Genomic DNA, 26,283 nt, shown 5'->3' on the forward strand with positions numbered 1-26,283 from the left:
AAACTGAGCGCTTTCTGCCGGATGTGCTGAGGATGAAGGTGTTTCTGTAAGCAGCATAAATACTGTCTAATGTACACTTTCACACTCCCATTCATCTCTGTGACGCGCACAAAGAGCAGTTTAATAGAGCCGCATGATGGATGTGTTTTCAGCTCATGGCTCGTCTTTTATAAAAAAACAAGAAAACACTTTAAGCGATGAGACGGCTTTGTCACCTCGCGCGCCCGGCTGAACCTTCTGCTCTTATGTCCTGTTTTTATTCCCTCCATCTCTCTTTCCTTTATGGGAGATTATGTGGCTGTTTGATCTGCGGAGAGACGAATGACAGTGATTCTCCAAATCTAGCCCGGTATCAATCACACTCAGAGTCAAATACCAGCCGTGAGGGAGTGTGTGTGCAGGTGTGTGTGTCGGCGGCGGTGTGTGTGTGCCCCGTCTCGCCCATTACGCCCCTGGGCTCAGTCACGCTGTGACAGAGGGCTTTGATCTTCCAATTCTATCACACACCTTTATCCCAACTCTCCCCCGTCTTGCTCTCTTCCTTATCATCCTCACTCTGACATTTTTTTTCCTTCTGACTGGCCTATTTCACACACAACAACACACACACATATTAGCTCCACTGATCAGTTCCACGCGTTGCCTCAAGGGGGCAGTCAGATGAAAATTTAGAGTGAAATAAATGAGTCAAAGAACAAAGAAATCCAAACATGGAAAAGTATTTTCCCACCTACAGATTTCTCCTGTTTTTACCTTTTTAATGCGTTCCAAATAAAACTTTAATAATCACACAAATAAAGTCTGCATCTTTGAGGAAAATAAGCTACAACATAAATAAACGGACTAAAAAAACATGGACTGTAATTACATAAAGCAATACAAACAATCCAACATTTCAAATTAGTGGCACTACTTCATAATAATTTAAATCAACTTAATTACAGCGTCTGTAATTAATTATCAGATTAATCAAACCTTATGTAGCGAAATAAGCAACATTTTTAATTCAAAAACATGTTTAACTTACTGAATAAATACATGAGATCAACAATAAACACATTTATAGTTTTAAATCTGTTCTTCAACCAGCAGAGATTCAGGAAGTTCTGATCATTCATGGACAAATTCGGAAATTTGGACTCTGAATGCTAGCATTAGCAACATTGTTAGCATTGAGATGCTATTTCAGACTTGATTATTTTCGCTGATAAGCTAACTCCGTTTAGCACAACTTGTACACAACAACATGTTTTTTCAGTATCCAGTCAGAAATGAACCTCCAGTGTGATGAGAAAACCGGCTTCGTCGTCTGTCTGTTAGCTGATGCAGCATGTGCACCAGTTTCACGGCTGTACCAGAAACACACAAACACAAAGGTTCCATTTTTAGACTTTTGAATGTAAAAAAACCCCCCAAAAACAAGCAAATGCTTTAAAATAATCGATGTTATTATTTAATTAAAATGATTGTGTTCACGTCCTGCAGCTATAAAAAACAAAAAACCGTCCTGTAGTCCATCAAGAAGAGACGAGCTTCATCCTGGCCTGATCCAAAACTCAACAAATAAATAAATTATTTCAATAGGATCTGGATCACAACACGAAGTAGGCCACAATATCTAAAACTGCGATGCACTAAATATAAATATGAACCTTCCCAGGAGCCGACCCACCAAAATTACTGTGAGAGCTCAACATCACCTCATGCAGGAGGTCCAGAAGAAAGCAAAGGTCAGAGGTCACGATTCAACAATAAGAAAGAGAAACCAGAACCACCAAAGGAACACAAAGACCCGTCTCACATTTACCAGAAAACATCTCAACGATCCTCAGGACTTCTGGGAAAATCAGATCTCACAGAACAACAAGAACAAAATGGCCGCTACAGTAGAACACGGTGGTGGCAGAGTGGTGATCTGCGGAGGATCTTGATACTTGCTGTAAAGGATGGAAGCATAAAGGAGAATGTCTGACCATCACATAGTGAAGCTCACTTTAGTTCTGCAGCAGAAAAATGATCCAGGTAGTCCACCTCCAAATGGCCTAATCAAAACCTTGGCTTCTGTCTGACTGAGATCCAGGATGTTTATACTGGAAAACCTTCCTTTGTTTTGAAATTTAAATGAATCTGCAAAGCAAAAAACTCCAGATATAAACAAATGATAACAGATGAAATATCCAGGTATTAGGTTTAGCATTCTACTTTGCAGAATGCTAGTAATCAGACGGCAGCAGAGAGAAAAAGTGACGAAGGGTCATAAAAGCTGGACAGACAGGGCAGCGTGGCCCCTGAGGCGGTGCGGCCCTCGTGGCCCCCCAGGTGGCGCGGCGCCCCCTGCAGTATGAGCAGCAGAAGGACAGATGTGGAGGGGCTTTGTGTGCTAGCTGAGGGTTGATGCCACATCAAACGGAGGAGATTCATGTCAAAGCCAACCTGGAAGTCGCATCCAGTCAGTTTTGTTAATCCATTTCAAAGTCTGTCCTCTGAAGGCAGAAAACAAAAAAACAGAACAACAAAAGGCATGACAGGCTTCGTGGCGCAGCCGTCATTCACTCCTGAAACACGCAGCGCCACCGCGCGCTGCAGGCCGCCCACGCTAACCGGAGCGAGCGGCGCGCTCCTGCAGCTCAGGTACAAACAAGGAGAACGGCGCCTGGCTTTCAGGCGGCTCCTCCTCAGGTCTGTCTACCCAGAATGCCCGGCGGGCGGCGCCGTCGACGTGTTTGATCTCGGTGAGCTCCCGCCGAGCCCAACAAAGCAAGGCTCTCCTCCGCTATCCCACAATTCCACAGTGCTGTTTCTTCCTGCCTGGCAGGCCCGCAGCCGCAGCCTGCCATTCATTATGCGCTCAGCAGGAAGCAGCAGAACCTCCAAAGTTCTCGCTGCGCGCAGCCGAACGCCGGGCCTCAAACTGCACCGGATGCTGCGCTGGCATTCTGCTGGAAAAATACAGACCAGTCTCTACGGCGGGGGGGAAACCCACTTCCTGTTTACCTGCAGCTGCCCGAAAAACTCAAACCAAACCAGATTCCAGAGACAATCCTGAACAGAAAAGATTATAAACCCCCAGAGCTGCAGCGCTGTAGTAAGAACATTAATGATAGAAAAACCAGAGCAAATTTACACCAAAAAGCTCAGAACGTTCCTAGATAAAAGAAAAAATGTTCAGAGTTTGAAAAGTAGAAAAATTGCTTGAAAAGTTTCTAGAAAAATGCAGCAGCAGCAGCTTTGTATGTATAGCAGAGTACCAGGACCAGAGTCCATAAAAACATAAAGACGAGCAAGTTTCTGCAAAAAACAAGACAATTTTAGATTTAATCTCTGAATTTGTCAGGGAAAAAACAGAGAAACATAAAAGTTTAAAACATTGATCATTTGCAAAGGAAAACTAGATCAATCAGAAATTTTCCAGAAAGAATGAAGACATTTCTGAGTTTGCTAAATCAAACATTTTTTGGGAAATTATGAGATTAATTAATTTTCATGATTATTTCAGAACATTTCTGAGATTAGTCTTAAAATATTTAGATTTTTTTAGCAAATGTACAAATTTTCTCTCCCTATCTTTTTAAATCTACAGTGGCTCTAGCACGTTGAAAGCCACTGAAAGATCATTTAGCATAATTTTATTTTGAAAAGTGTGGAGCTGAGCTGGCGGCAGCTGTGCAGTAATTTCCTGAAGTTTGATTTTAATGACGTTAAAGTTTCTGTGAGCTTTAAGGAGCTGATTATCGGCTCCTTGTGAATCTGTTGGCTAACAGTTCAGCTGAAGTGTCTCCATTTGTTTTCAATCATCCTCTTGCAGGCTGCAGGCTGCAGCATGCACAGCGGCCAGCGCTGCAGGAAAACACGCTGAATGCATACCTTGGAAAAATCGATTAGGATTTAATTTCCATATTAATGTGCAGCCTGGTCCCAGCTCACACTGGTAATAATGAGCTGCTGAGCTGCCGTGTTGTTACTGGTTAAAACTACATGGCTGAGAATAATGGCTGCTATAAATAGCTTCATTTATCTGGATTTGTGCTGCTTTGACTCAAGATTTCCTTTGAAAGAGCAAAAACTGCACTGGTGAGAAATCTGGGATTGAATCGGATTCTTCAGGAAACGTTTCTGGTTTATTCATAAAAACTGTAACATTTCACCATCTGACCTTTTTTTATTCTTGTTTTCAGCAGAAATTATTACGATTAATTGTTTTGACTCAAAAATCGATTTTGAATCAAATCGTGGACCAAAGAAATTGGACTAAAACTGAATTGATTCCCAGTTCAGCATCACAAGAACCTTCCTGGTTCTGTTGGACCGGCTCATGAACCGTCTCCGCTCTGGAAGAGCCTCATCTCCTAAATGTTAGCCGCTGCTTCTGGGCCAATGCTCACACACGTCTTCCTGCTCGACGCCGGTGCTTGGAAAGGTCAGAGGTCATTTGGTCCAGGAGCTGGAGGAGCTGGAGGAGCTGCAGCATCTGTGTGCTCAGCGCCGGCTGCTGGCAGCAACCAAATATGAACGCAGACTTCATCAGACACACACTGCCATCCAAAGCAGAAGGCGCCCACACACACACACACACACACACACACACACACACACACACACACACACACACGCTGTCGTCCATCTGCAGTGAAGGTGTGACGGAGCGCCGCTGGGTCAAAGTCAGACAGATGGCCTCGCAGTCGGGGCTCGATATCGATGACGGAGAGCGTCCGCGCTCGCACACGGAGCCGGAGCTGGAAGGGGAAAACACCCAGCAAGGCGTGGAAAAACCACACGAATGACCTCCAGACAGTCATCACCGCTCAGGACGCTTCAGAAAACTCTCTCTGCTTCATCACGTCTCCTTCAGGACAAACACGTCCACCAAGCTGCACCTGTTCACCTCGCTAAACAGAAACATCTCCAGCAGGAAGAGACGTCACACTGAACTGGAAATAATATCTGTGAAGAGTTGCTCTTTTTAACAAATATACACTTTCTGACAATTATTTAATCGACCAGGTTTATTCTAAGCTGAAACGTTCTATAAAGAAAAGGTTCTGCTGGGACCTGGACCATCTTCTCCATTCATGTCAGTTCATCTCTTCACCTCCAGCTGATAAATAATGATGATGAATCCATGACGTCCAAATTCAACTAAAATTTTCACATCCGATCTGCTAATTCACTGCAGTTTTAATCTAAAGTATCGGGGACGAGGAGAGCGGCCATGTTGGATTTCTAGACAAATGTTTCCAACTTGGAGGCCAGCAGATGAACAGGAATGATTTTATTAGCATGACTCAGCAAATCAACGGTCTGTCAGACAGGTTGGAGGAACTGGTCGATGGATTCTCAGCCCAGGAATGGAGAGATGAAGAATGAAGAGATTTTGTGTCGCTCGTTTGTAATCCATGTTTTCTGTTCGTTGTTCTGCTTGTTCCTCTCCTGGACATGAGAGCTTCATCCGGCTGCTGCTCCATGAGGAGGAATCACAGCTTTCTGATTCACAGGAATTGCAAATTAGATTAAAAATATCCGGCGAACGAGTGTCTGCTCGGATTAAAGTATGCGGCTGTCATGTGAGCTGATCAAAGCTTCAAAGAGACCCAGATGTTGATGTCAGAGCGAATCCTGTTGGATCGACTCGGGTCTGCTGGGCGTTCCAGTGGCCTGCTGGCTGCCGGCGCAGTTTGCTTTGGAGATTATGGATCTGGAAGTTGAAACAAATCCTGCTGCTTCCACTTCCTCTCAACACCTTCAGTCCTGTTTTTACTCTTCCTGACGCTTTTAAACCGAATGCTTTCAGCTTCTTAAGATACAGAGTCAGACATGACAGAAAGTCCTAAAGAGGAACAAACGCTCGCTAACTTCACCCTGGAAATGATTAAATATTGGATCTGATTTCAGGTCATTTATTCTCCACTGGAAATAAAATTAAAATGACTTTTAAAAAACATTTTTTAATTACTTACAGTGCTAATAAAAAGTATTTAATTATTTCCCAGCAGGTTGGCGACCCGAAGCATTGAGCTAAAGCAACAAAGAAATGATTTGAAAACACAAGGTGGAGATTGGATTGGCCTAGTCAAAGCCCAGACCTGTTTACAGCTGATCTGCACCAACCTGAGTTTATCGGGATGAATGGAGGAAAACTGCAGGATGATTGAGACAAATTCATGTGGAAATACTAAATATTTATGAAACTTTAGAAATATATTTTTATTTAATGCTCATTATTTTCACCTTCATTTCTAAACTTTATCATCAGATAATAAGAACTTCCTACTTCGTTGAAATATGAAGTTGATTTGTTTCACTATTCAAAACAGGAAAGACCAGAAAACTTCTCCTGTTCCAAATAAATATTTAAATATTTCATCTTCCGTTTTAAAGAACTGAAGAAACATCTGGTGGGTCAGCGCATCCGCCTGCTGTCCCAGAGGTTGGAGCTTTCTAAAACTTTCTAAAACTCTCAGTGGGATGGAGAGTTCCACTAGAGAGGAACCTGGACCTGGACCAGAACCTGGACCAGAACCTGGACTAGAACCTGGACCTGGATCAGAACCTGGACTAGAACCTGGACCTGGACTAGAACCTGGACCAGAACCTGGATCAGAACCTGGACTAGAACCTGGACCTGGACTAGAACCTGGACCAGAACCTGGATCAGAACCTGGACTAGAACCTGGACTAGAACCTGGACCTGGACTAGAACCTGGACCAGAACCTGGATCAGAACCTGGACTAGAACCTGGACTAGAACCTGGACCAGAACCTGAACCTGGACCAGAACCTGAACCTGGACCAGAACCTGGACTAGAACCTGGACCAGAACCTGGACCAGAACCGGACGCCGTCCCAGATGAAGAGCGTTTCCAGCAAACCGAATCGAGGCGTTCTGAACGATCGGCCTCTCCTCAGCAGCAGTTACTCTTAATTATCCCCACTTCATTTGTCTCGGTAAACAATTAACCCAACGTGACTGTGAGCCCTGATTGAAGGATCTGGTATTAACTATGACGCGTCTCCTCCACCCTGACTCCGCTAAGTGTTTAACACAGTTAGCCTCCAGTTACAGTCTCCTCTTCCTCCTGCTAATCAATACCCTTAAACGGCGCCACCAACATGCAGAGGGAAGATGGGAAGTTAATTTAAAGACGACTATTAATATTTCTGTAGTTAAAGAGGAGCAGACCCGCGTGACGTGGCGGCTCTGTTTGCCGTAGCGTTTGGGTTTTACTACACCAATTACAGCCTTTAATTGAATTGATTTCGATAATGAGCCTCTGTAATGACACCGCAGTGGGAATGTGTGTGTGATGAATGAGCCACTGATGTTTTTTTATGGACATAAATGATTTGTAAAGAGGCGGACAGCGTTTACACACACACACACACACGCACACACACACACACGCTCGCTGCCGACCGGTCAGCCTTCCTAGAAACCATTTGTCCGAGCTCCAAGCCCTTCAGCCTGTTGCATAATATCCTCCAGGCTATAACACATGAATGTTTGATGGCGTACAGCTCTCTACACGGAGCATTTAACATCCTTCGCTGCTGCAGTTTTATCGTTTTGACCAACCACCAACTCGCCGCTTGCGCTCTGCGTCGGACTCTAAGCGTCCGAACAAACAGCCACCGACTCTCCGGCTCCCTCTGACTACAACCGTTAGCTTCTCCAACAGTAAAACCAATTCCAACCACCGAGAGCTGATGGAAACCAATCATCTTCGTCGATTCTTTTTCTAATTGGTAAAATCATTCAGATCAAAGTTTAATATCAGACAAATCATTCAAAAACTTCTTACAGGGATTTTTATTTAGCATTCAGTTGCCTGTAAATCTAAAGTCCGTCAGTGTCCCACTGCGCCTGAAAGCATCTCTGCTGCAGGACGGTAAAGTTTGATCTTTACTGTATGAAGCTTTTTGAAAAAATGGGACATCAGAGACAAACAGGATGAGAGTTAAAGGAACAGAGAAGTTTATCTGAGAGAAATACAGCACCACACTCCTATTGGGTCACACAAATGTCACAGGAAACACTTCACATGAAAACACTGCATGCTGTATTTATATGAAGCTTTAATGGAAATATTTTTGCTTTCACCTTCGTCTTTAATTTTGTTCAATGGGTTTCGGTTGTGACGAACCTGGAACAGCAACGGGATGATTGCACAGTCTGCACCTCCAGGCAATTCAGAGACTAGATGAAGGTGAAAGAAAAACACTAAAAATTTCAGACTCAGCCGGTGGCTCCACCACTTTGTCTTCCCTTTAGATACAGATGGAGGTTCTGGGAGTCTGAAGCAGCATCCTGCTCTATTTCCCTCATTTAAATCTCTCCTTTGGAAAGTCATCAGATGGAAAAGCCGGCTGGGGAAAGTGGAGAGCGAGTGGGACCAATAAATATTTAAAGCAGGCAGATTGGGCATTAAATTTATTTGCCTTTCAAATGTGTTTGGTAAAACAGGGGGCTTGTTTACAGCGTGTCTGCATGACTGACCACTTGGGATTCTCTCCTCTAAGACAGCACATCTATCCCATGAAGTGAGAGATGAAATGGGCTCCAAGTCAACAAAAACGGTTCTTTAAACACTTTAAAACAAGAACCTAGAGAAATAGATCAAAATAAAAGTGTTTTTTTAAATGCTTCATGAATAATTTAGAGATACTTTTAAATTAGTAACAGAATTGCCAAAAAGCCGGAGCTGCTGAAGCGTGAAGACGGCCAACAAAGATATAAATAAATAAAAACGTTGGTGCAGGATTATTAATAGCATGAAATAAAAATGACAAAATACAGAATAAGCAAAGTTTCTCTAAGTCCTGAGCTGTTTTCTGGAGAGAGAGATCAGAATGAAAAGAGCAAACAGCTCAGTTTTTATTTATTTCGGATTATTCAGCATTGAAACTAAAACTTTCAACTTCATACCAATACTTAGAAAACCGTCCAAGAGCAAACGCAATGAGCTACAATATGATACAAAACAATATTCAAACTTTCCATGGTTATGTAAGTTATGTAAGTAAAATGAAGCGTACATGGTTTCAGACACGCATCGAAAGGTTAGAACGAAGCGTTGCACATTTAGACCGAAGCGTTGCGCATTTGGACCGAAGCGTTGCGCATTTGGACCGAAGCGTTGCGCATTTGGACCGAAGTGTTGCACATTTAGACCGAAGCGTTGCACATTTAGACCGAAGCGTTGCACATTTAGACCGAAGCGTTGCACATTTAGACCGAAGCGTTGCACATTTAGACCGAAGCGTTGCACATTTAGAATGAAGTGTGTACGTTGCAGGACAGTGGGCCTCCAGGACTGAAGTTTGACACCTGTGACTTAGAAGGTTTAGTTCAAGGAACCGACTTAAAAATTAAGAGTTAAAAAAAATAAATAAATACCCTCTGGCAACAGCTGATAAAAATGCCTCCAGGATCTGATTTCAATAATCACAGCATTTCCATCAGCGCCTGCTTGATCGTTTTCTCCAGTGTCTACAATATCTCACATCCTCCAGCGTGACTTGGCTCACTCAATAAACTGTTTCCACAGTTTGGCATGATGTATGATATTAAAATCCCACAGCGTGAGCTGAGCTTTCCACAATTTCACCATCCATTTATCTGCAATCAAACAGGGGAGAAGTGAATATTTTATTATTTGTCCTGTTTAATTAAGACTGTTTAAAAAGTTTGGCTTTGATTGCTGAAGTTCGCTGGTGTCAGCCTGGCGTTTGTGACAGTAGGAGCTGTTCATTTGGACAAATGATGTGTCATTCTAACTTTGTTTGGCCTTCATCTCCTCTGACAGATCTAATAAGCACTCAGACCTGCAGCGTGAACGCAGCCAGAGTCTCCAAAGCAAGTGTTCGCGTCGGCTTCAAAGCCCGGCCCAGTGGGGGTCCTGCGACCACGGGACCTTTCGCATGAAAGGACAGGATTTCTCACATCACTGGAACCGATAATGCACATTATCACTTACAGTCTGTTTGCAGCGCCGTCCGCTGACTTGAAATAATAACCGACTGATTAAATGACTTATGTCTTTGGACTGTAAATTGCTGCTTTTAAACCTTAACCCTGCTTGAGATCCAGCCGGCTTTGAAGGGAGGCTTTGATGTGCCTTTGGTTGGAGGAACACACACAACCTTGAGGCCTGCGTTGTGCTGGCGAAGAGTGGCTAATTATCTCGGCAGCAGAAAGGTAAGGCGAGCGGGGACCGGCGTGTGTGGTCTGAGCGCGAAGGCGGCTTTTAATGAGCCCACGCTCTGATCCGCCCACGTCAAGGACGGGATCGGCGTGATCCCCGTCCCGACACGTGACCGAGCCTCCCCGGCTTTCCGTCAGGATTTTACATCCTTGAAAAGATTCTCGTTTTTTGCACCGAGGACAAAAAGATGGAGGCAGAGATCCAAGAAGACGGAGAAGAAAACAAGGATAAAAGGCTGAAACGCTCCAAGCTGGAGGGCGCTCCAGAGGACACTTCCTAGATTAGCTTCCCCTTCCATCCGGCCCTCCGTGTTCCCTCCGACCCGGCTTCAGATGGGGAACAAGCGGCCCCGGGGCCCTCTCTACAGGCGTCTGGAGCCGGCTGGGTGATTATCAGGGGACACAGGGCATTTAGACATCTGTCAGCCGCTAATGAAAGAGTTCAATTTAGTGGAAAATCTAAAACAACCTTGTCTGACGGCCAGGCTGACAGCTTTTAACTCTCCGTGAGTGTGTGTGTGTGTGTGTGTGTGTGTGTGTGTGTGTGTGTGTGTGTTGGAGTGGATCAGGAGGAGGAAATTAGAAAAATAAATTAATAAAAAGGTGAAAGTAACTGCTGAGGCATATTTTCTCTGCAGATGAAAGCGGAGGATGTGTGTGTTAGAGGCAGGCAGGCCGTGCAGCAGGGGTCGAGTCTTATGGCTTTAAATCACTCCGGGGGGCGGCGCATGAATCCCAGCGATAGATGGGTTAGAGTGTGTGTGTGTGTGTGTGTGTGTGTGTGTGTGGTGGGATGAACACATGGCTCTCCAGGCAACACTCTGTCTCCACCCCCCTCGACCTTCATTAGCGGGTCATTAGGAGAAGTTCAGGGAAAGCTGGAAAACAGTCGGCTCTGTTTGTCTTCACAGAAACACTCATTATTGTTCTAGGTTTTATTTTTTTATTCTTCATACCGCGCTGCGTCGTGACGGCGCATTAACGGAGCGAGGATAGTCCAACCCAAAGCAGACAAACGGCTTTATTATCTACTAATAACGGCTTGTAAGAAGACATCAATACTGAATAGAAACAAAAATATTTAAGTATTTATTTATTTAATGGTTGCCTCATATTTTGGGAATTTTAAGGAAATGAATGTGTGAGGTCAGACACTGATGTTGGACAAATATGGTGTTACATTCCTGCCAAAAACCCAGTGGAGTCTAGTAAGTAATCACAACAGTGCATGTATTCATCGAGAGATTGCAGATATTTCTTTTTTTCCACAGGCCCATGAATGCATCATGGGACGTAGGCTGATGGGAGAAGAAGAAAATCGGGGGATGTGATGTGGAGTCAAAGCACAGAAGAAGAAGAGAAGAAGGACGGTGACAAAGAAGAACAAAAGGTGTAGAAAGTTTAGTTTATCTTTTCCTTTATTTTCACCTGAACATGTTTTTATCAGCTATTAATAATTTCCTGCCATCATTCAAACTGAATGTTTGATTATCTGTTGCATTAAATTGGTCAAATGTTTTAAAACTGGCTGGTTTTCAGGGAAAAAAACAGATTTTTAAAGATATTCCAAATATTTTAAACAGTATTTAAGCTGCAGGCTCATAAAGAGCAATTTATAAACCTGAATATGTTAGCAGGCCCACAGCATGATGCCACCACCACTATGCATGAGCAAACTGAATAAATCACGATGTGTGATTATTACTTCATGATGGAAGAAATGTCTGCAGGCTGGTTCCTTATTTGATGGGTTTTTTGTTCACATTGGGCCTGAAGCTGCAACAATAAAACTCACTTTATGGGTCAAAATGACAAAAGAAGCATCAAAATAAGCACAAAAAAATGAAAATATTCTGCAGGTTGTAGTAAGTTTACTCAGCATTTGGAGAAATAACTAAATATTGTTTAATATCTCAGGTCTGCACACATGAAAATCATATCTGAACACATTTAAGTGCAGCGACTGGTAGCATGAAGCGTGTTCCTGCCCCAATCCAACATGGCTGCCGCTGGCAGCACCAGCGTCCTTTCTGCCGTTTGGGTCCCGTCCAGCTTTCCACTCTGATTGCATCTCTCCCTGTTAAGTTCTTGGGTTTGGAAAGAGCGATAGAGCGAGGGAAGGGAAGAGTGCCAACTCAAACATTGTTCCACTGGCTTTTACAAGCTCAGAGTGGGGGAGTTAATAAGCAGGTATTGGTTTTTAACGGCGGCCCGTTTATTGCTTTGGCCTCGGGCGAGCAGCAGCGCTCCACTCCACCTTTTCCCCGTCCGTCCGTACATCAGCTCCACTAATCTCTGGCTCGGCTCGCGCCCCGCTCCGCCTGCTCGCCTTTTGTTTTTCACGTTTCTCTGAGCAATTAATCCCGACTCCTCATCAAGCGCTGGCTTTTAGCCCCGCCCCCTAACCTTTTCAGCCTCGTCGAATCAGAAGCTTTTATGAAAAGACGAAATCAGAAACAAAAGCGCATCAATTCTGCGTTATTATGTTGCTATTGATTGTGTCTCTGCTGCAGGTACATGCTGGAGAGCTGCTGCTGATCCTCGCGCTGCGGTTTATTCAATTTAAAAGCATATCTCTCAATCAATACGGGACGATCTGACATCCGCGAGTCATTGTTGTGCTTCTCCAACATGATGAATGCGATGCAGCTTTAATTACGGACATATTGAGCTGTTGATCAGTGTCATCTGGTCCTCAGAGGACGGCTCCCTCAAGGTTCACCGGCACGGAGCAGAATGAGACCAAAGCCCTCCAAACTGGGATTAAAAGCTCTTCATTCCTGGTTTAAACGCTGATTTCTGTTTTTGATGCTTTGTGGAAATTTTTACAAGCAGAAAGAAGAGGCGTGTGGGTCGTGTTGCCCTTCGGTTTGTCTTACAGGCAATAAAACTCTCTCTATCCGCTCCATTAGCCTTTTAAACTGAAACCGCCTCCCAGCCAACATGTAAAAGCTGCAGAGCCTCTCAGAACAAAGGTCACGTTGAAAATAAGCTGGATTACATCAACCATTCCTGATTTTTTTCTCTGCTGATTTTCAGTTATAAAGTGGAAGATTAGGGAGATTAAATACAGATTACAGGTTCTGCAGATTAGGATAAATGGACCTATAATCTAGACTCATTTTGCACCCCATGCTGCAGAAATGCTGCAAGGGGTGCAATCTGATTGGACGCTGGAGAAGCCTATCACTGTGTTCAGGTGGTGCTAAAAGGAGTTAGCGAAGCTGTTCCAGCCCACGAGATAAAAACTGCTTCAATTTGGTGATAAAATGATATTTTAGCACAGAACTGTTATCTTGAATGTTCTCTTTATGGGGGCCACATAAAACATTAAAGCGAGCCAGATTTGGCCCCCGGGCCATGAGTTTGATAAAAGTCCCTCAGTATATCTATTTCTGATTTGGTCATAAATATGTTAAAATAGGATAGAAGAAAAGCTGCTAACGTGTTTCTGCACAAATATTGGTAACAATATTAAGCTTTTTATATTGTAGAAAATTCTAATTTTCTTTAAATTTGAATTTAAAGGAAATGAATAAAACTGCCCAGTAATATAAATGTACACAGTTCCAGGAACGGAATCCTGGTCATGTTAGCAGCAGAGAAAGGATGTGAAGGTTCAGGATGAACATTTCCTCCAACTCTCAGCAGGTTGCAGGTTTACCTGCAGAGGACGGATAGGAGCGGATAGGACGGCGTTACCAAGGCGATTTCATGTCCTGTAATCCTAAACCTGCTGCTGCCTCTGTCCTCAGGCTGCTTCTCTCCTCCAGCCGCGGATCACCGGACGGATCAACAGGCTGACTTTAACCCTCTTATTCCGCTCACAATTAACACGCTTCCTCTGCGCAGAGAAAGTGGCAGCATTCTGGCTCCATACGGGGAATACAGCTTCCCTCCTGAACCGCCTGGGAGGCCGATCCGATGATCCACTGGAGGAAGCTGAAGGTTTGTATGCGGACCAGAGTTTTAGGTTGGTTGTGTGTTCACACTCACCAAACGAACTGGACTGTATTTAGATTAATGTGGAATAAACTGGGTTCATGGGATTTAACCCAAAGACATAAATACATGTCTGATGACATCAAATGATTGTTTTTTCTTTGGAGTGACTGTCACCCCAGACAGTGACACCCTGAGCAGAGAGTCGTATTGCCCATCTTCCAGTAACACTGTACAGAAGAGCTTAACTGCCAGAGCAAGGAAATAAGTAGGAGAGCAGTGTGTCTTTTCTTGGTTTAACGACTTTTGTATCTCATTAAAAGCCAAATAATTTCTTGTCTAAATGAGAACAGTGTAACAGTAAAACAGGATGTGTGTCGTTTAGAAGCAGCTTAGTGAGCAGACGGAGACAGAGGAAGTCCCTTTAGGACTTTTTAAGATGCTGTAATCTGTCAGGAATGTTTTTCCACACTGAGTGACAAACTGACACTCATTCGTTACAACAAACTGCTGCATGCCAGCCTCTATAAGCTTGCTTTTATAGAGACGTCCTGCTGATGTCTTGATCTGTGGTCTGAACAGGAGAAACCTGAGTGAATAAAGGAAACTACTTCAAATAATCCTGTTTTCTACAGTAGAGAATGAGAAGATTTTAGAGGAACGAGCAGCAGTCCAGGTGGAACCTCTGGATGTTAAAACTGAGCTAGAAAGTTTCATTTGCATCTCTGCAGGCCCAATAAAGAGACTACATTACATCTCTGACTCCTGCAGCTCCACCAAAACAAATCCAGCTCTTTCTAGTGTTATTATCCAGCTGGGAAACATCCACCTTCAGCTCGCCATCCACAGCGTGTTCCTCTGGAGGAACAATGCATCCAAACAGGAGTTTTTGTTTCCAACAAACTCCCAGCGGCGGCTTCCTTCAGCATCTGCTTCCCTGCTTATCAACAACCAGGCTTCTCACACAAACTCCCTGCGACAGCCGGCTGCTCACCTGCGCGCGCCCGGTCACTCACCGCTGCTAAATGCGGCGTGGCAGCATGGAGGTAATCTCACCGACACAAGCAGGCCGGGGGCGAGCGCGCCTCAGGGCGCTGCTGGGAGTGTGTGATTAGAGCGAAAGGTGGGAAGAGGAGAAGCCAAGACACAAATACTCACCCCTGTTAAGGTCTTTATGTTATGCAGTGCATTCTGGGCTTCAAGGGCAGCTTTCCTTGTGTAAAACGTGACAAAACAGCAGCCTGGAGAGACAGAGGAAACACAGAGAGCAGAGGGATCAGCAACAAAGAGCAGCTTCTATATTCATCTGCTTGGCATCACCTGTCGACACCTGCAGACGCTGAGTGAATGTTAACAACACAAACATCCAGCGTCGGGATGACGAGAGGCTTCTGGATCGGTTTCAAAGCTTGATGAGTCGAGTCGGGAGGAAGAGACTCGCAGGGAGACGCAGGAACACAAAATAAAACGCAGAGAAACGGTGGAGCAGCAGCTTTCTCCTCATTAATCCTGCAGCAATCAGAGGAACGCTGCAGAAGGAAGCGACGCTTTCACTGGCCTGATTTACTCCAGAAATAGACATGAAGGTCAAGACAGGAAGCAGAGAGCCTCGACAAATTCACATTTATGGCCTGTTTGTTCCTCAAATCATAAAATAACTGATCATCTCTCTGCAGAAAGCTGAAATCTGTTGAATTTATCTTCTGACGTTAAATATGGACCAATTATATTACAGTTTGTGACGTGAGAGATCTTCAAAATGTTTGGATTCATTTTACAAAACAGTCAAATTATTTAAAATTATGGGAAAAAGCTGTAAAAATAGATTAATGATATTATTATTATTATTTCTAATACTTACTAGAATTATATTTTACATCATATTTACTTTATATGTATGTCTACAATGACTATAGTTACAACTACAAATCATTTGTAATAATTATTTTTATTATACTTTTTACATTTTTATTATTATTCCATATTTTATTTGAAGATTAATTTCTGTACTCAGTTTTTTTATTGTACTTTTACCTACAAATGTCCTCAGAAGAATCTGACAATCTGTTTTGGAATATTATCTGTAGGGCGTTTATTAATGCTCTGTTTACCTTCCATAATCCATCATGTCTGACCTGATGGATTATATTTAATCCCAAACATTAAACATCATTTCTGCCTCTAAAACCCACAGAAAGATGCAAAGTGCAGCAGGTTTCTGAGTCCCAGCAGAGGAAGAGAAGAGCTGCAGTCTGACTCTGCAGAAATTTACACATTCATGCAAACAACCCAGAAAGAAAACATGGAGGCCAGAGGAAGAGGCGTGGCTCTTCTGCAAACATCCGCGTCAGAAAATCTGAAGATTCTTCTGCCTGAATAATTTATAAAAAGATCTTAGAAGTTCTTAAGAATCCAGACTGAGGATGCAGCACAGATTACATTACACTGTGTGTTTGAGAGTGTGCTGCATCAAACATGAGCTGGTTTTATTAGAGAGGTAAATATCCCATTATCGCGCAGCAGCCACAGGTGAGCCGCTGCCGGATCATCGTCGTTCTGGAGCCTCCAGTTTTTGCCATCTGTTAATTTCTGTTTATTTGTCCAGTGGTGAGCAGAAAGCGCTTCTGTTTACATCTGCTGTGTCAAATCAAATCAGCTGGACCGAGGCGGAGCCGCCGCTGGTTCTGATGGCCGGTGATGCCCGCCTGCCGTCCAGCAGCGAACATCTGGAGCGAGTTTCGCCTGCCGTCCCAGAGTCCCAGTGATGAGGCCGGGAGCGAAATGGATCTGGATTCCTGCAGCGTCCGGCGGGACGAGCTGGCCCCTCGCCTGGCACCGGCGACGTGAGCTGGATGCCGCTGCACCGCGTTGTGCTGCGCCGCGCTGCGCCCGCCGCTGCATTAACACGGATAACACCAGACTTAGTGTCTGCTTCACCTCCACAAACCCACAGGCTGCCGCGTGTCACTTCCTGTTGCCTTCCAATGGGACAATCAGCAAGAGGGAGGAGGAATTTAGACTTAGAACAGCATAAAAAGCATCAAACAGAAGAACTCCTCCTCCCCCACCTGTTGCTGAAAGTCATCAGTCAGCTGAGTATGGAAGCCCGATGAGATCCAAGCAAAAACCAGAAAACCCAAAAGAGAGGCAGAGACATTTTCTAAAAAACATTCACCAACGCTCAAATAAGACAGAAAACACAACGAATCAGTTTAGTTAGTTTTTAGAGTGTCTGCAAGTTTTCATTAGTTTAATATCCTTTAGGTTTTTTCATGCTTTGGTTCATTCTTAGGCTAAAGTATTATTTTTTGATTATGTCAACAATGACTGGATGATAAAGACTCAACAGAAAATTATTGTTGAAGAACCAACTGATTGGTGTTTTCTCCAAACTGTTGTCAGCTGACATAAACTGCATGTGGGGAGAAAAATAAGTCAGTCTAACACAGAGCTGGATAATAAATGAGCAATAAATATGGTGATAGACGTGATCAATAGATAATACACCTGATAAAATGTTCAATATGTAGAATATTCTCTGAGAGTAGAATGGTGGAATCAACTAACTCCTTCGACCTTTGGTTGCCTAGCAACAACTTGTTGGGTAAGTTCCACCAACTTTGGTTGCCTAGCAACAATCTGTTGAGTAACTGACACTCAAAGGTTGAAGGTTTGGCCACTGAGCTTCACAACATGGCTGAGTTCAGGTAGAACCTGACTGACAACACGCAGCAGGCTAAAGCTGCTCCACCATCTTTACCTCCATATGGCTAAAAAAACAATGAAATGAAGGTTAAATAGTGGCCCAGTCAAAGCCTGGACTTTAAGCTGACCGAGGTGTGTTTGGTTTAAAGTTAAGCAGGCTGGAGCCTTGGAGCCACATTAACTGTTAGCAGTTTTCCTCCAGCTCGGTGTAAAGCAGATGTCATTCAGCAGGGAACCGTTAGCGTAGCCTCGGCCCACAGCATTACTATTATCATTCCAATTGCACCGATGTTCACATTTCGGCCCCTGGTGGCCTTTTGCAATTCCAATAAACGGTGCTAGCCGCTAGCCACAAATTACGATTCCAGCGGCGTTTCCTGCAGAGCTGGACATGTGAGGATTAGCTTTTGGTGTTAGCATTAGCGATTCTGGCGGCATACGGCATGCAGGGGGGCTGGCTGCTGAGGCTGGAGCGCGCCGCCGCCGCGCGTTGAGATTCCCGAGCCGTCGCCGCGCCTTGGAGCCATGCAGCATGTGGCGGATCGTCCCAGGTGGTGGGCTGTCAGGACGGGGATCAAAGAGCAGAGGAGCGGACCTCACACACACACATTTACACACCCGGGTGTGTCACTTCCACCTGTTTAACAGTCAACACACTCGCTCGCAGAATAAAAAAAACCTGCAGTGAGCCACAGAGTGACACAGTTATCTGAGGAGTCTGTCTACAGCAACGCGTCACATTTACACAAACACGCTTTAAAGTCCTAAAAATGTGCTGCCGACTGGCATAAATGCTTCTTCCGGCGTTTTTTGTGAGTCTTTTCTCGCAGCACAAACATTTGCTCTGAGGCAGAGGGGCTCAGAGCGCCGAGATCCGCTCTGCTTGAGTTGTTGAAGAGGGACTCTCAAAAAATACACACCAGAGACGAGCGCACACAAACTCCAGGAGAGGGTAAATCTATTACAGGCTGGTGTGTGTGTGTGTGTGTGTGTGTGTGTGCGTGTGTGTTTGTGTGAGAGAGAGAGAACAACAGGAAGAGGAGCTAAGAGGACAAGAGGAAGAAGGGCAGAGGGTTTGCACCACAGAAGAAGAAGAAGAGGGATGGGGGAGGAAGAGGTTGTGAACAGAATAAAGAGCAGAGGAGGGAGAAGCCGGTTCATAAATGCTTCATGGAGGCTGAAAGGCGGCCTTTGACAGAGCAAAGACCTCCCCCCTCCCCAACCTGTTTCTGTCAACACATCCAGCCTCTGGAACAACAGAGCAGCAGCTACGGTGGTCCTGATGGGTCAAATCGACCTCACATGTCAGCTTTTACTAAAAATGATTCCCAAATGCAGAACAAAGATTCACTTTCACTTCTTCCACATTTTACAGCAAACTTTAACTTATAAAACCATAAAAACTGGGTTTAATATTAAATCCTTAATATTGATTTTAAAAAATCATGTAAAACATGTAAAAACATTAAAACGATGAATCTCATGGCGTTGAAGCTTAACAGATAATATTTAAAAGAAATAGTCAATCTTTCACACATTAGTATCCAATAATTACAGAATCAGTAATTTCAATTAATCATGCTAATAACTGTATGTTTTGAAGAAAGATCAAGTGAACCGCTCACATCACATCCTGCCATTTCAAAAATACAACACTAAACACTAAAATACAAAAATACAAAAATACTAAACCCTAAACGACAAACAAAAAAAACACCAAAAAATTTGGTTGTTAAAAACTTTCAGCGTTTGGATGGGAAACTATTTTGGCCGAATCCAAACTGGATGGAAACAGTTTGTTAGTATCAAATGGACAACTGGACGTTTCTGCTGCCGCGAACCACGAAGAAGAAAACAACAGGAAGTGGAAGGAGGACGATGGAGCAGCGTGTTCATCAAATTTAACTTATTCAGGTGATTCTGATTGTTTCCCACTGAATGGAAACAATTCAACTGTAAAACTGCTGTTTGTGCACATTTATAACTTTTACAACAGAAACGCTGAAAAAGATCCAGAGATCAAACATTAACATTTCTGCAGCTTTAAGATGCATCTGACCTCCAATGAATGAATGAATGAATGAATGAATGAATGAATGAATGGCTCGTTACCATCAGAGTTGACTGACTGCTGATGAGAGTTTGTGGGACTTGAACAAGCTGCTACACGAAGTGAATTCTTTGTCGTTTTTATTGTAAAGAAGTTAAAGTGGAGTATTTACGGAGCAGAAAATATCTTTCTGAGTTTCCTCTGCAGGCGCCGTCAGGCTTGGCTTTTATCATCACCTTCTCAGGTGTCGCCACTGAGGAGGATAAAGCTAAAAGAGAACAATATGCTCATGCAAACCAGCAACGGCGCTTCATCTCAGGAGACAAATCAGAAAACACTGTGCATGAATGATGTGGAACCGCCTTTTATTTAGTCTCTTACTGACCCCAGGTGACCAAGTGAAATGCAAACCTGCTGTTTATATTCTGATGAGAAGCTGCACTTCCACACTGAGATAAAGAGGCAGATTTTCACAGAGCAATGCCCCTTCTAAGCAGAGATGGCAGTTTCATGGTCAGCTAATCTGGTTCCAGGATTACCATCTGCAGCGCAAATCAAAGAAAAGCAGCCAACACCGAAAGCGACAGCGGCAGAATGGAGTCAAAGCGTGTCATTCTGAGAAGCAAAGCAGCAAATGTCAGAAGCTTTTTGCTCCCAGGAAACCAAATCCTGAGAAAAGTAAAGCTGGAGTGTGCTCAGCATCAGATTCTGACAAGATGGCAAAGCCTGAGAGGACAATCATGGGCTTGGTGGACACTTCACGGCCTGACCGACGTTCCCATCAGAAAGTATCAGAACAAGTTCTGTTCACATCAGCTTCAACCGGGTTCTGCTGCAAAATAAGAAAAGACAAAGTGTACGCAGTCGGTTCCTCCAGTGTGACTGAGGCTGAACGTCCCAGCAGAGGTCTGAGGAAACGGGTCGATCCGTCAGAACCAAAACCACCCAGAAGGACTCCAGAAATCCAGTCACCAAACTTTGGGCTGCAGAGATTTAATGTCTTTTCCAACAAACTCGCTGGGTTTCCATCGTTCAGAGTTCAGGGCGGCCATCTTGTTTCACAAGCAGGTTTTATAGGAACTAACACTGTCATGGCCTGGTCGTAATGTTCTGCTGTACGACTCACAGGAAGGATGATTGAAATAAAAAATGAAAACATTTCCTATCATTTGTAATTTGATTTTTAGAAAAAAAAAACACTAGTGCTGATAGTTAATTCATAAAAGACAAAATTAACCTTTAAATCCAGAGAATCGTCTCTCCTTCTGCATTTTCTGGTGAATATTTCTAGAAATTCAGATTATTTTACTAATAATACCATCAGATTTTCATTCTTTCCAAACTTTCCCTGACCACTGGAAACTGTTTATTTCATGTTTTTTGCCCTAAAACATTTAAAAGGAGCAGAAAACAGCCAACAACAGCAGGTGAGGAGTGGATAAAAGCTGATGAGAATGTGTGGAACATCAACAGGTTATGGTCACGTATTCAGAACGTCGCCGTGCAAAACGCTAAATCACTGCACACTGAATCCTCATTTCAGGCTGAGAGGAGACAAAGAAAAACGTTTGCAGGTTAAAAAGGCCGACCTACATGCTCCGATAACAGCCCTGCTAAACGTTTTGTCTCCTTTGTGCTGAAATAGGATGAACTCCTGCTGAAAATGATGCGGCTGAAATTGTGAAAAATCTGCTCCAAGGTAGCAATTCAGGCCGGCAGTTTAAGTGGTGATAAGTAATTGGTGTTTAGTTAAAAAAACAGAAAGAGAAAGAGAACCAGGCTCCGGATGCGTCCAGAGAATAAAACATTTCAGCAGCTTCAGTCTAAAAGATGGAAGTAATCAGAAACTCTCCGTTTATCGCTCTGCTTCTGCCGTCATTTCCCTCAGAATAACACAGAATAATAATCCATATTCATGACGACACAATAAAAACTGGAGCACAACTTTGAATTTACAGACAATTACAGAGATTTTCACTGATATTCATTTAAATCTCCTTCAGAGCGTCCAAACTAAACCACTCTGCTGGTTTTCTGATCGGTTTGGTTCCTTTAAATCAGTTCGTTTTTAGGACGTTCAGGTTTTAATTCATGGACGGAAACGGAAACGTTTCACTGTCCTGCTGAAACTTCAGGCTGTCCAGGTTTCTGGTGAACTTTAAGGATTTTTTATCTCGTCCACTTTGTGCAGGAAACCAGCCCCACATCATGATGCTGCCAACACAGCCGGCAGGAAGGTCAAAGTTCAGGTGTTGTGTAAGTTTTCAGATGCTAATCGGTTCCTAACAGCTGTAAACACCTTGTTGCCATGGTTACGTATTATATTGACTGTCCAGCAAAAATCCTCCCATAGGGAACAATTGATCAATAACAAAACAAACAAAAACAAAAATAAAACATTTAAATGAGTTGTTAAGAAAACAAATGGCTGAACTTAAAATCAAAACTTTCCTCTGATGTTTTTACCGCTAATCCAAACAGATTAATAATCTCTGTTACTGATGCAGGTTTTCATTGAGAAGTAAAAACTTTTCTCCAAACGAGGCTGTAATTATTCAGGCTGCGTTTATCCACAGAAACAGTTAGAAGCCAGTTAGTGTTGGAAATCTTTGCCTCTGCAGCTGATTTATTAGAGTAATATTTGCAGGTCTCAGGGGATGAAATTATCCATAGTTTGAAAAATTTACATAATTTCTTATTTCTAAGTGTTAAAATCTTCTTTTTCTTATTACAGCTGCAGGTTGGATTCTGCTGAGGCTGAATCAGTACAGGGGGAAAAGCCCTGCAGGTCCAGAGGAGGGGGGGGGAAGTGCCCAGGCCCGGCGGCACCGGGGGGCATTAGGGGCCGTGGCCCCCCTGACTGGACACTTATTTTTACTACCTTCAGTTGTTGCCCCAGTAGAGGCTTTGGGTCGTATTTCTGCCGTCTGTCTCCCAGTGACTCTGCTCAGCCGCCACAAAAGGTTAATCCATTGATAACGAGTCGTAACGTGGTTTTCCGAGCCGCCTTTAAACGCAACATGAGCGCTCAGATGGTTTTACACCTGCTGCTGCTGCTGCTGTGCAGAACTCTGCAGTTTATCCCCCAAGTCAACAGATTGAGTTGATTAATGCAGATAAATGATGACCAGCTAATGCTAATATATCACGCTAAGCCTGTTAGCTACAACAGGCTACCAAGTCTCTGCAGCTCTGTAGAGACTTCTGCACTGAAGCCTGTTGAATCTGGTGGTTATTCCACCAAATATTCATGTTTGAACACGGATGAGTTCAAACATCCGTGTTGAAAAAACCTAATATTCTACATGAATATTAACTTGTTTTCTTTGGATTCTTTGGAAAAGTGCTGCATGTCTTTATTTTGACCATTTTGTATTTTCTGCTAATAAATGTTACATTTCTCTTGTCAGTAGTTCATGGAATAAAGGAACAATGTTTATTTTACTCAAACATAAAGAGTAAAACCAGAAAAACGGAACATTTTGTTCTGTTTGTTCTTTAGTGGGTTTAACTGGAGTTACATTCACTTCAGTAACTTTTTGGGAAAAAAGTATTTATAAAAGTAGTTTGACTGCATTTTACTTTTTTCTTTTACTGGAGTAATAAAGTTGTTGCTACTCTTACATGAGTAGATTGATTTTTCATTTAAATAAAGACGTCAGAGATCAGAAACCTTCCATTTCTGCAACATGTGAGCTAAACTTTATGCAAATTTGAACATAATTACTCAAACCTTTATATTCGTCACTGTTTATTTTGTGGTAATAAACATGGTTATTTTATTTGAACGGTTACATTACAGTTTGTTTAGTTATAATACAGGAAGAGCTTGTTTATTCAGCCTCCAGGTGGCGCCGGTTGTTTCCCTCCCCGCTCGGCGTCCGGACCCTGAATGTGAGTAATTTGTGAGTGACAGCGAATGACGGGGAGCGCAGTCCGGATCTGACAGCGCAATAAAGAAGAGATTTACCGATGGAGAAACACAGAGCGGATGAGTGCAGGGCTTCAAACAACGGCGCCTCTCTGACGGCGTTTGGCCGACGTTCTAATCCTGTTAACGATGGACTCGCTCCAACTCAGCACTTCACAAACCTACACAATCCACTGGTTACTTTGGCGAGGAAGCTCCAGCCCCCCCACCGCAGAGACAACAGGAGGCGTTTTTCTGGGAACCAAAGCCAGCGTCTGGATGACCCACAGTGCTCCACAAAGCATCTTCACTCAGAACCAAGCAGCAATCTCCCCGTCGCTGAGCCATGCAGCAGCAGAAACCAGAAAAAAAAACAACCGATGAGCTGAAAATCCACACAGCTGAAAAGCTCCCATAAAAATCCACCTGCAGCTGCTCTCTAATTGGGCCTGGGTACCGACTCACAAAGCCAACGTCTAGTTAAGGCAATATAATTGGCCGCTCTGCTTTAGGAAAGAATGAAATAAATCAGTCCCCCGTCTCAGGTCGGCCCCGTCTCAACCGAATCCATTAGAGCAGATAATTGTTTTGGACGGAGCGCCGTTCGCTCAGCGTTGCCATAGCGGAGCGGGGGAGGCGGTTGGCTCTGCCAGGTCTCTGGACTCGGAACCGGAGCCGAGTCGATCGGGAATCAGAGGCTCTGTTCGCTGCCTGCGAATTTATCTGGAGTCATGGCTGCAGTTTCCACCAGATTCCTGTTTTCATCTCCTTCTATCCACCAGAACGACGTTCAGAACAACAGACATCACTGAAGTCTGTTTTAAAGACGGCGGAGGTTTTATTACTGAAAACAGATTATTGGGCAACAGTTCAGTCAAACCTTTGAGTTCAGTCTCAGATTATTTCATCTGTCGGTTGGATTCTGCAGGGAGGTCAGGTTTTAACAAACTAGCTCTGCTTGGTTTCTGCTGCTGTTTTCACCATTTTGTAGAAACTTTGAAATGATCAGCCATGATTTTACTGTAATTCCTCAAAATGAAATTAGTACTGAAAGTTCTGATGTTCTAGTTTTAACAGCAGGAAAACAACCAAAGCTCATTTTTGGTCTAATTTTAACTATCTTCATGTTTTTATGTTTTTATTTCTCCTTTATTCTTGACCTTATAATTTCTCATCCACTGGAGTTTTACTGCACAGCTCTTCAGTTTAAAACAACATGGTGGAGAAATTATAATCTGTGAGGTTAATCCTGTCTGTAGATGATCTCTAGAGCCGGTCCACAGTCTAATCAACTGGACAATAAATGTTATTTTAAGGCCCTTGATGACACAATCTGACATATCTGCTTGGTAAAATATGCTGATATTATTCAAAATATTCTCCAAACACAGTAAAATCTTTGGAATCTTAAAAATCAACTTGCTGCAATTTAGATTTTTCAGTTTCACGTTAATTCCTGTAAAACTTTTTCCTCCTCTGCTGTAAAACATTCGTCACCTCCTTGTTACCTGCAGGCTGGATCTGCAGCATCCTAATATTCCCTCCATGATGTATTTGCTTTCCATGTGGCTTGCAGTTAATTTTTCATACTTCCATATTTCTGAATTATTTGCAGGTCACGTTGTGCACAAAGAATTTGGTGCAGAAAAGAGCCACTTAATGAAGACATTAAACTTATTGTGTGTGTCTCAGCAGCTCATGTGGGCTATGGTGCATCATTAAGATAAATGACATATCACATCCTCTGCCAAAACCCCGACACACACACACACACACACACACACACACACAGCCGTCATGGAGCTTACGGTTGTGTTTTAGCAAGAGGACCATTTTCTGTTTACCCCTCTGGCTCTCCTCGTCTCATTCTCTCTTTATCTCTCCCTGCATCTCTGTCTCTCTTTCAGCACAAAATGGTAAATTGCTCCATTTCTCACTCACTCCTCTTTCCTCCACCGCTCATCCAGTCATCTGGTTATTAACTCCAAACACATTAAACCAACACAAGCGCCACTGATATTCCCTCGCCTCTCCTCGTCGGCATAAACACACACATATACACAACAGACCTGGGATTTTACCAACAACAACGAAAAGCAGCTTCATGTTGGACCCAATTAACACTTTGGAACCAAACAGGAAAATCTGGGGGATTATTCAAAGTAACGAAGCTCACGTCCAAATCAACTCCCGCAGTTTATTAATTTTGGCTCCTAACTGATCTAAACAGGCTTAAAGAGATCAGATAAAGTTTGTGTTTTTGGAAGCGAAGCAGCGATCCGGATATTTCTGGGTTGTAGGGAAACGACTGGCGTTTGCTGCAGGAATTTGGTTTTCCAGGCTCTCAGAAAACACCAGATGACAAAATTAATAATGAGTGGAGGATTACACCGATCCACTGATTACCACTTAGTGGTTTGATGAGAAAAACTGCAGTTTAGCCAAAGCTTTCAGTGGGATTAAATCCTTTAATTAATC

The 26,283-nt window shown here is 43.4% G+C and overlaps 1 protein-coding gene across 31 annotated transcripts in view; it reads right to left on the reverse strand.

Annotated features, from left to right (window-relative positions):
* Positions 1-26,283, reverse strand: part of celf2 (cugbp, Elav-like family member 2) — a 480,486-nt gene that overhangs the window by 48,290 nt on the left and 405,913 nt on the right. For all 31 annotated transcript variants that reach the window (XM_044109128.1, XM_044109104.1, XM_044109103.1 and 28 more), the window contains one exon: positions 15,299-15,381. In XM_044109128.1, the coding sequence (XP_043965063.1) occupies positions 15,299-15,381 (83 nt within the window). The remainder of the gene's footprint in view (positions 1-15,298; positions 15,382-26,283) is intronic.

Source organism: Gambusia affinis, linkage group LG23 (assembly GCF_019740435.1).
Source record: "Gambusia affinis linkage group LG23, SWU_Gaff_1.0, whole genome shotgun sequence".
In the NCBI taxonomy this organism is placed as follows: domain Eukaryota; kingdom Metazoa; phylum Chordata; class Actinopteri; order Cyprinodontiformes; family Poeciliidae; genus Gambusia; species Gambusia affinis.